General features: G+C 40.3%; 2 protein-coding genes across 2 annotated transcripts; one reads left to right on the top strand and one right to left on the bottom strand.

Moving 5' to 3' along the window:
• LOC139698121 (uncharacterized) lies at nt 1-822 on the top strand. Its single transcript, XM_071597045.1, has 2 exons — nt 1-16; nt 158-822. The coding sequence occupies exons 1-2, from the start codon at nt 1-3 to the stop codon at nt 820-822; spliced, it is 681 nt and encodes a 226-aa protein (XP_071453146.1).
• Nucleotides 823-927: 105 nt separating this feature from the next.
• On the bottom strand, nt 928-7,107 carry LOC139698123 (mucin-2-like). The gene is made up of 4 exons (XM_071597046.1): nt 6,991-7,107; nt 4,845-4,892; nt 1,059-2,735; nt 928-942 (listed from the first exon to the last, which is right to left on the bottom strand). Exons 1-4 carry the CDS (start codon nt 7,105-7,107, stop codon nt 928-930), a joined length of 1,857 nt encoding a protein of 618 aa, XP_071453147.1.
• Nucleotides 7,108-11,297: the final 4,190 nt, after the last annotated feature.

Below are 11,297 nucleotides of genomic sequence, written 5' to 3' on the forward strand. Positions count from 1 at the left end.
ATGTTAGTGGCAGAGAGTATTGGCTCAGAAAGTGTTTTTCCCTTGGATCTTGACAAGTTTTCCATTCTGCTCAAATTATTTGCCAGATTATCCTGAGTTACCACTGTAGTTTTCTTGTCAGTGTTTAGTTTGTAAATTACTGTTGGCTTTTGTGTAGTGGTAGCTTTTGTTGTTGTGGTAGGTTTTGTTGTGGTGGTTGGTCTTTGTGTAGTCGTGGGTTTTCTTGTCGTGGTAGGTTTTGCTGTAGTGGTTGGTATTGTTGTGGTGGTGGGTTTGCTTGTGGTTGTTGGTTTTGCTGAGGTGGTTGTTTTTCTTGTAGTGGTTGCTTTTGTTGTGGTTGTAGGTTTTGTTGTGGTTGTAGGTTTTGTTGTAGTTGTAGGTTTTGTTGTTGTTGTAGGTTTTGTTGTGGTGGTAGGTTTTGTTGTGGTGGTGGGTTTTGTTGTGGTTGTGGGTTTTGTTGTGGTTGTGGGTTTTGTTGTGGTTGTGGATTTTGTTGTGGTTGTGGGTTTTGTTGTGGTTGTAGGTTTTGTTGTGGTTGTAGGTTTTGTTGTGGGTGTAGGTTTTGTTGTAGTGGTTGGCTTTGTGGTGGTGGTTGGTTTAGTGGTGGTTGGTTTAGTGGTAGTGGTTGGTTTTGTTGTTGTGGTTGTTTTTCTTGTAGTGGTTGTTGGTTTTGCTGTGGTGGTTGGTTTTGTTGTAGTGGTTGGTTTTCGTGTGGTAATGGGTTGTACTATAGTTGTTAGTTTTGAAACAGGGGTGGCCACATCTGATTTAGACTTTGGCATAGCCATTTCTGGTTTAAATGTGGTGGACATTCTCAAATAAGCTTCTTCTGTGGAGGTAGACAGCCAATTCAAGTACTGTATTGTTATTATTTTTGGCGACGTTGGTTTTATTGGCCTATGTGTTGTGAAGTCAATTAAATTCTTGTTAACAGTCTGACTCCTTGGAGTAGTAACAGGTGATCCCACTTTTGATTGAATATTATTGTTTGATGAGTGAATATCTTTTAATATTATCATTTCTTGGGTCATTTCTGTCTTTGCTGGTGATGAATTTACTGTTGGAGTCTCTTTTGCTCTGTCAATTCTGGTTTCAGCATGAAGTATTGCTCTGATAGGATTGGTCTCTTTAGTAGCAGATGTTACTTTAGAAGAGGGCTTTTGTGTTGTAGGTATTGGAACATTTGACGCTACTGTGGATGCTGACTGTTTTTTGGGCTTTGAGGTAGTAAGTAGTGACATTGATGATGCTGTGATAGTGGTTGTAGGGTTGTTTTGTAACGGTGCTATAGGAGTGACCTTTGGCTGTAATGTAGTTTTGTGTTGTTCAACCTTATCTGTCGTTTTAGAACTGAGTACCGTTGATGCTCTTTCAGGCCTTCTTGTTGTGGATGTTGATGACACTGTCCTCTCTGGAGCAGTGGTAGTGCTGATTCTTCTCCTTCCACCTTCGATTTCATTTGACTCTTCAATTTCCTTTGCCACTTCCTGTCTGGATGTTCTTCTAGTTGAAGATGAAATCTCCTCTTCATGTTGTAGCACATTTTTCCTGGCAAATGGTTGTTTTTCGGTGGTGGTCGTGGTAGTATAGTGCACAAAGACTGGGGTCTTCTCAGCCTGCGATTTTGTTTCATAGGCTTTGGTCACCAGTTGGATTGGTGCAAAGGGAATAGGTGTTGTAGGAGTGAATGGGTCAACCCTTGATGTGGTACTGCTCATGGTTCCTTTAGGTGCAATGGTTAACCTTTTGCTGAATCGAGGCTGGTAAGGCGGTGGCTCAGTTGGGGTATATGGAGTGGGCGTGGCCCTTGAAGGACGAGTCACATTCTGAACCTGCTCCCTTGCAGTGGTGGGATGAGGGATAGCTGTTGTTGTTGGAGCAGAGGTCGTGGTGGTAATGTGGGATGCACGATTGTAAATCTCCAATGAAGCCCTTGGACCTGATGTTGAAGTCGATTGACTCAAGGAATCAAACAGTTTCTGCAGAGGAATGACTTCGTCATCAAAGGTTGTTGAGAAGGTAGGAACTTTGGTTAGGGCTTGAGGGGTCACTGTGTTCACTTTGGGTATGACTGTAAACACCTCAGGTGTAATATCTGCAAGCAGAGATGAGAGGGTGAATACTTTTGGTTTAGATGTGCTCACTTCGACATGGTAGATACTTGATTTTGGTGTAGGGGTGAAGTCAATCACCCGGTGAGTTGTTGTTTTGGATGTGGGGTTGTATGCCGGTTTGAATACTCTTTGCGTTGACGATACAGTGGGTTTGGGAGATGGTTTTGAAGGTTGAGGGTAGGAGGTAATTGCTTTCTGGATGGGGTCCTCATTTGGTTCAGTGGTTGATAAAATGACGTTTGGAGTGGTGGATCTTGGTGGAGGAGTGAAGTCAATGACAGAGAAAGACTTTGGTCGTTTCTTCTCTGCTTTTGGGTCGTAAGTGGTTGGCTTTTGATCAGGGGTTGAGGAGTCAGGGTTGACGGTGGTTGTCGATCCCCTAGGAGGACGACTGAAGGACTTGCTTTGAGGGACAAAGGGTTTACGGGTTGAAAAGAAGGGACCATGGTTTTTTATGGTTGAATCCCCTTTGGTGCCACTGATGACTGTTGCCTGATGCTCTTCAGGATTGGAAGACTTCTCTTCTTTGGCTGATGTTGAGTGGGTGGAATCCAAGATGGCAGAAGCCTTTTGAGGAGAATGTTGTGGGTTGCCAACTGGTTTCTGCTTCCCAGCACTGACCTGCAAATTGGTGTTTGGGCAGGAGGATGCAAAAGGTAATTTTCTCAACCTGTCATTTATTTAGTGTTTCATTTTTTCATTACCCTCCTCACTAATTATTTCATGTGCATAGTTTTGTTATATAAAATTTCACATATCATTATTTTTGTAAAACTGTGGTTGAAGGAGACTCTAAACTGTCTCCTAAGATTAATTTTATGAAGAATAGCCAATAATTAAATCAAATAATTGTTCAAAAGTTTTTAATTTGACTTTTATTGAACTGCATGATTGATTATTGTGATCATGACATGGAAAACTACAACTTGTTTATCTGTATCAAATAGTAGTTCCTACCAAGAAAATTGTGTAATTTGAAAGGAATCTGATGATCTTAAGTTTTTGGAATGAGTTGAACTTGAGCTATTCTAGTGATCACAGAAATTTTATTATTTCAAAATTTAGTTTTTAATCTTTCGCCTAAATATGCAAATACCTTGGTGAACCTCGAAAATTCAGCCTGAAGTTAATGTACTAACTAGTTAATATATATACTATTGTTTTATCATTTTTGCATCTCATGCTATTACCAATTTAAATTTTGACTCCATTAGTGCCTGTATGAAGTAATACAAATATGAGTAGATAGTTAGGGGTTTTGAATTTCCAAAGAACATTTAATTTCATTGAAAAAAAATGTATCCATCCTTTGGAAGTAATATTTGGAAACACTTTTTCCTCTTGAGAAATTTGCTTGTAATTTTCTATCAAATGCAAATATGGGACATTTAGAGCATGATTTAAAGGTTTTATTGGAAATGGGGATGACTTCTGATTGACTAAGAGAATCAATGATAAATTCTGCAGAAGTAATAGGAACAGGGGCATCAAGCTTTGGCTCTGTGTCAATGCAATATATGATGAAGAGCCGAGCATGATAAGTGAGGAAGGTGGATAACACATTTTTCCCATGCTCACATTTAATAGTGTGTGTCCATGTCCCAGTCCTAAATATTTTTACTGCTGCTTAAATTTACACTGTTTCTGATAATTTGAGAAAAATGAGATAACTTACAATGATTCAAAGCTGTAGTTTACAGGTTTATTTTATTTCACAATTAACAGGTCTCCAGGTCAAATTTAATATGTATTCACTGAAAAAAAAGTTCAATTCATCGCACCAATCATGCAAATTTGTTGACTTCGACCTTGGGAAGCATATTTACAGTAATATGTGAAAATATAATGACCTTATAGGCGGAGTTATGAGTGAATGTAAGACTACCAATAGCCTTCCTTGCTGAAATTTTGCCAATCCAACTATTTTGTAATATTATACAGATAAAAGGACATATGCTAGAACAACTAATATGAATGAGTGTGTTGGCATCAATTAATTTAGGCACTTTATTTCTTATGCATGAAAAGAACATTTATACAAACTGATTGGCCAATTCTAATTCACTATTCTAAACTTTATTAGTATAAGTCTGACACATTGTTGAGTTTAGCATTAATCACAACATTACTACTGCACATTATAAAGCACGTTACATATGGTAAGCACTGGTGGCATAAATGAAGCACTGGTTGTTTGTTTTTCTGATGGAAGCTTAGTTGAAAGCTATTAGCATGTGGGTAGAGCATTATAGGGGACCATATTTTTTGAGAATATTCAGTAAGTAACGGATACCTAGTACATGTATTTTGAAAACTTGCAAATGGAGGAAATCTCTTGAAATTCAAACCCTCTGATGGGATTTCACATAAATATTTTGTTGATTTAACAAAATTTTGTTAATGAATTTAATCATTTTGGCTTGATTTACATTCAGTTTACAATGTCAAAGGGATTAGTCTTTCCAAGCAAGGTAATCGTGTTCAGACTTTGCCAATATATGCATATGTTATAGGCATGGCTTAGGCTTGGGATATGGATAAATGTAAATATTCTGTATATGTGTGATACAATTCTGAAAAGTATAGAAATTGATATCGTGTCTTTCAGTTTATTGTTAGCATTATCTGAAAATGAAGATAAGTTTTGGATAACTGTAGTGTAGCTTGGCAGGAGGTATCCCTAGGCATAACCTAGGCAAGAAGGGTACTGTTTGAATAAGGTATACTCACTAAAGGTCGCTGTTGCACAGCAGCACCCAGTGGTAGGGATGCCTCTACCTGCAGAAGAAAGGGGACAAGATATAATCATTTATGCATTTAAAACTGATGGTGAAACTTAGCAAGAATTACAATGACAAATCCATTTACTAAAAAAGAGCAAATATATCTTAAATAGGATTGAAAGACCGAAGGCCATTGGATGATTAAACAAATGAAGGCTTCAGAGAAAGATCCGCCCCCTTACCAGGACTGTTCAAAACATCCTTGGAAGGAGAAATTGAAGAAAAACATGTAAAATTTACATGTTTGGGTTTTCAGATGACACTATATTTATAATGGAGAATAGAATATTAGTCCTTCAGATATTCTTGAATGTAATGGGTCAAATATATCTAGAATGTTGCATGAAACTCTATAAAGAAAGAAACCCCAAGTTGTTTGTGCATGAGTTCAATAGATCTTATTTTACTTGATTAACTCCCAGTTGGGACTGTAGACCAAGGCTTCAAAGGTCCCTCTAGCCATATCACTCCCAATTCTTCTTATGATTATGAGCTATTTCAGTTAGGAATTCGTTTAACACAAAACACTTCTTCAGATGGTTGCTCTAACTTGGGCGAGCCAGACTCAGTGTGAATAAGTATGTTACAACTTATTTTGTGTTTCTTACTTACATATGCGAATTTTTTTAATGTGAATTAGAATAATTACGTGGGTAATTAGAAGAGTTCTCGGAATGGAATAGAAATAAACCACTACCCTCAGTGAAACTTTTTTATTTTTCAATGTAGTCTCCCTGTACACTAATGCCCTTGGTTCAGCGATGTTCCAATGTCTTGATCTCATCCCAAAAATTAGATTCCTTCAGGCCTGCAAAATATCCATCTACTTCGGCTGTTAATTCTTTGTTTAAAGAGACTACTAACTCTGTTTAAAGAGACTTTACTAAAGATACAATTAATATATCCTTAAAAAAATGAGGTAGAGGGAGGAAAAGAATAAGCATGTCGGTTGGGATGAATTGATGTGAAAATTCTTCAGAGTTTAAATTTGAATGTTATAATTTGGTTTTAGAGAAACCAGTGTTGATGGTGATTAGTCCTTAGGTCCATCTACCATGATAGATAGAATAATATTAATAATTTTTCACTTTTAGTGCAACTGAGGTGATATCTAAAAAATGATGCCACACATGAACTATGGAGTTTTGGTAATGGTTAAATGTTTATAATTCCCATTTTTACTTTCGTATATAAGTTGATATCTAAAAATAGACACTTTCATTCCTTAATTTGTATGTTCAATGTTCAATGCCAAAACTTATCCCATTCCTTTCCTCTTAAAGTTTTTGTCTATGGGAAATATAGTTAATAGGATAGGTTTGAAACTGATTTGTATCCCTTTTCAGTTTCATTGCAAAACACCAGGTACACAATTCAACATTGTAACTTCTGTGCACTCTATTGCATCACTAACTAGATTAGCTTCTCATTTGCAACTACAGATTAGTCTAATTGTTTTCAAACTTGTTTTTAGACAGAACTCCTTTTCTGCCGACGAACATCGATTATTTCTACTGTTAACCCTAATTACTCTCTGTCTCTCTCTTGACTCTCTCGCAATGTGTTTCAATTTCCGGAGAAGTTGCTAGAGATAAGGAAATGAATTTCAAAACAGATTGAAATGAGTTGCGAACCAGTTTCAAATGTAAAATTTTTGTTCAGGCTTTGGCGACCCATAACTTTTCGGCAGTGAAAGTTGACATAATTAACAAAGGGTTTCACATGCTTTCAGGGGAGAAGAATTACTTTCAAAGGTTTCACGTTGGATCATTCTGACAAATTATCTTACGGGTAGACGTAATTTCAGGGCGCGCGTTGGTAAGATTTACGAAATTTCGTCGGATTTCCACGAATCTAGACGTCTAATACGCAACTCGATCATGTGGAACTCGAACTAAGTCAAAGAGTAATTCTAACACTCAAAAGTTCGCAATGTGGAGGGATAATTTCATAAGACTCTGATTCTTTTTGATTGATTGATGAACAAATACAGCGAAAAGTCGATTTCTTTTTTTCTATTTATCTTCTGGCAAGGTTTATGGCACGAGATTTTCTCCCAAATCATTGGGCTCTCATTTGCTTCTCTGTCTTACCCTGGTTAATCTTAGACCTCCTTGTGAAGGTATATTTTGTAGAAGTAGGGTTTCAACCTTCTTATTTTTCAACAAGGGAATCAAGACGAGAGTCTTGAAGTCAAACCGGATACCCATCCTTCCACGAATTTTCCGTGAGCGACTGAGAAATGGCGAACTTCTGCTGGATAGCACACAAAGATCTACTGTGGACGCTTGACTTGGAATTATTTTCTTGGTAACAGTTGTAAAGGATCGTAGTTTTGGTTGGAGAGTTTAGACATAGAAATTAAACACAAAACGATTCATCTGAGTAATGTACAGTAATAATTATTAGCTACCAAACCAAATGTTACATATTGACAGAATTTTTATTCTGCATACTCATTTCACATGTCAAGAGATGGGTAGCTAAACTTCCGCTGGGCGAAGGGAGGGAGACTGAGGTAACGCATCTTCTGTTTACATTATTGAGTAACCATCATATGCATTACCAAGGAATCACATTCTTTGAAATAGTGAATTATTTAATTCACAATCAATTAGTAGGTTTTTAATAAGTTCTATTCGTGGAGCTATCGTTGGGAAAATCTTTGATCTTTTCGGGAACACATACTAGTCTTAACACTTTCAGTCACGATAACGACCAATTAGTCTCTGAAGTGCCCTCACTCGTGAGAATCCGTTGACTCTCAATTGTGAAATACTGAATAAAGGTACCGTAGACTATTCTAGAGTATTTGCTTGGCATGCGAAAAAGATTTCCTCTAAGTCCCGTGTGAGAGTGGTTTCCGGGAACTCGACGTCGTTGCCAAGCCATTCGTGGGAAAACGACCATTCTTCACCCTTGGAAGCCCTAGCACACGATGAAATGAAAACGCACAAGGAATGTGATGCGCCTCGGTAATTAAGTTTATGATATGGTATAGAGATTGAAGTTATGAAATATGGACGAGAAAATGACGGCTTATTCGTGCTGTTTGTCAAAGAGTTCCATTTCGTACTTCTAAATAGTTTCGCAGATCATTTTTTCCCGAAATCGTGGATTTTTTTATTATGAATGAATGGAGAGATTTCTAAGTTGTTTTCATCGGCAATCGTATTTATCCTTCGTGTGCAAAAGATTCCCGACTGCAGATGCATTGAAAGCTGATGGCAGAGAACTTACGGCAGAATCGCGAATTCCTTACAGGCATTTTCGAAACGTGACATACCCTTAAGAATCCCTCGTCGCAACTGCCTTTCCCTGCATACCGTTACTATTCCCACAGTCACGAATTTTCGTTACCTCTGTTTACGCGGAATTTTTCCCGGATAATCGAGTCGATTGAGATCGGAAAAAAATCTTATCCCCGAATTCCTTGACTTCTTTCCGCTTCACCTGAAATGCTCAATAGTCCGTGGCAAATAAAGAAAAGTTCGAATTCATCTTCTACGCGGTTTGTCAACTCTTAGCCTGCAGGAGTGGAGATAGCAGAAACGGGACTGACTCCCATCGTCTGTGCACCGCCTACAACGGACCTCCAGGACCCTCCTCCCCCCTTTCGTCTCTCCCTCTCACCCGAACCAACCCGTCCACTCTTCCCATCATTCCCCTCCTCCCTCCTCGAACACCCCTTTCCACCTTCGCCTCTCGACTCAGGGAGACGGCCGGTAGGCGAAGGGAGAAGTTTCCCTCCTCTTCGCAGTCCCTCCCTCTTTTAACGTCTCCCACAATGGCTTCAATCTCTCCCCACTAGAACCAAACGAGCGGGAAATCAGAAGCCCTTGGCGGTTCGAAAGTAACGCACGCCTCACAAGCGCAAATGGAGCGGACGGAGGCTCGCGAAGATCGCGGGGGTGCCAAGCGAGCAAATTGGGACGAAGCTGTGGCCACCCAAGACTTCTTCGTCTGCCAGTCGCATTATCTGGCGGTGGTGGTGATTTCAACGCTCGAGAGCCCTAAGGACACCCTTTTCACCTTCAGTTCAGTATCTTCCCGAACGACGCGCCGCGTCTCTTTGTGATTGGAGTGTTTTATTCGATGAACCCGGGAACATCACTCATAGCATCTGGATACGCGCAAGCTGGTCGCCGGTTGGCGGACTGAAACATCTCCGCGACAATGTGGCCCATTTCTACAGGATCGGCGGGCAAACAACCGAGTGGTGGCCGAAGGATGGCTTAGGAGAGAGAGGAAGAAGGGAGTGGCCGGTAGAGAATCGATAGAACAGGACAGGCGTAGACATTCTGGCGCCTTATTAGAGCAAGGATTCCCAAGAGGGCACACTCGTGGTTCGTCTACTCGGACTCCTATTTGATATCTCTTGGCTGTAATTTCTTTCGGGAAGCACTAGTGAAACTTATTTCGTTGCCGCACAAGTGTGTTCTTCGTAGCTCGTGATGAAATTTGAAAGGCGCAAGGTTTTATCTGTTTCCGGTACCCATACTTCGCCCTGATAAGTTGAGCAGGCCGATTGGGGTTCACTTTCGGCTATTAGAACGATGTGCTCGTGCCCCCTGTGTCGTACGTGGTCCGGTTTTTTAAACTCGTTACCTAACCTGCCTTAACTCGCTTCTGCCTCCGTCAAATGGTTCTTTGTGGTTAGTGGTCTTCTGTTCCAAGTATCCTATATTACTCTGAAGGAGCGCGACGTTGATATTGGCGAAGATGTTCCTCCAACTAGCACCAACCGTTTCATTTAAACACCCGTGCACCTATTTTCTCGCTCCATTTCACTTCGACCGCGGAATCCATTTCTTTTTGCACGTCGACTTCAATAAGGTTTTCTTGAACTGCGGTGTTCGCTTTGGGATGGCACAGGGTCGTTCGCCATGGCCTCATGATTACGATTGGGGAGTCGCGTGGGAGAGACCACCGCTGGTTCTCTCCGCGACTGGGGGAGAACGAAACGCGCCCGTTCGCATTCGTATCGGGGCGCGCGCTTCGGAGGGTCGGGGGGACGGCCAAGGTGGTATTTCACTGGGAGTCCGTTCTCCGCCGTCGGGAGTAGCGGTGCCCAGTGAAAGTGATCATTTCTCGTCCATCGCCCCTCCCTCCGCCGCCCGCCTGAACGTTTCCTCGATTAAGCGAGGCGAAATGCAGCGGGAGGGGCGGTGGCTCGAGAGACCGCGGGTTGCGGAGCCGAGAAAGAGAGAGATTAGAAGGGCGTTTGGAGTGGGAACTTCGTCTCGAATTAATGGCCAAACTCATTGGTTCGTTCCGGAGAAAACAAATCCTCGAAATCCTGCGTCTGGTTTTAGCTCCGAGGGCGGTCACGTGCTACACCGTCGTCATCGCGAACATCTGTCAGGCATGGTTGCCAGTGGGCATTGAAATGTAATTTAATGTCAGGAATGGATTATTTCATGTATTTCACCACGCCTGTCGGATCGTCAGTAACCGGTTTTTTTCCCAGGAATTGCGTAAAATTCAATTCAATATAATGATAGGTTGCGCACCCTCTTGCGCTTTGTTTTGGCCATCAGTTTCATTTTAGTTTGCCAGGATGCCGTTTAAGATGACTTAATAGAGGAGAAATTCGTGTTGGAATTTTGGAAACTCGAGGTTCTTTTCGCTGGAATAACTTTTTATGCATGCAAGATAACTATCAACAATATTGAATCTGATAGGATTTATTTATTACGTCATAATTCCTATTTTAATAATCAGCTATGTGCACATGTAGAATTAAATTTATTTTCAATAAATTTAATTTTTCTTCCAAACGTATTTTTTTCATAATCTCAAAAAATTAGACGCCCTTGTACGCATGTTTGCGTAAAGGATTTAATTCCTTCGATGAATGGCATTATCTAGGATGCCAGAATATAGTTATCGATTGTTGTAGTCTTCGCTTAAAAAATAATTGAATAATTGAATTCGTGCTCTCCTGACTTCGTAGGGTTTTCGTTTGTCAGTGGATATCGGGGTATCAGCATATTATTCAGATTGATTTTTGTCGATTTGCTAATAACCTATAATTGACGGATGCACTATAAAAAATACTGGTAACTATGATGTCAATAGTCGGTTCTTCTTTGATAATCGTTGAAACTTTATTATATTCGCAGGGCTTGTTTTGGAGGCAATAGAAATAGTGAAAACCTCAATAATACCGAACCTGGACGAACCAGTCTCAAGATAACCTGTTTTTAGTAAACTGTCTTTGTGATTACTCAAGGCTGTGACTTCACAGGAACGGTATTTACGATATTTCTCCTATTTTGAGTTATTCCCGAGTGTGAAACCGGAATTTTATCTTCTTACTTATTGAGCAAAGGAGAGGCAAAGTTTCGCAAAACTAACAGGAGTTCTTCAAACCCCCCTTCCCCCCCTTAGCCTTAGT

Source organism: Hetaerina americana, unplaced genomic scaffold, assembly GCF_022747635.1.
Source record: "Hetaerina americana unplaced genomic scaffold, ioHetAmer1.1.p SCAF_8, whole genome shotgun sequence".
Lineage (NCBI taxonomy): Eukaryota > Metazoa > Arthropoda > Insecta > Odonata > Calopterygidae > Hetaerina > Hetaerina americana.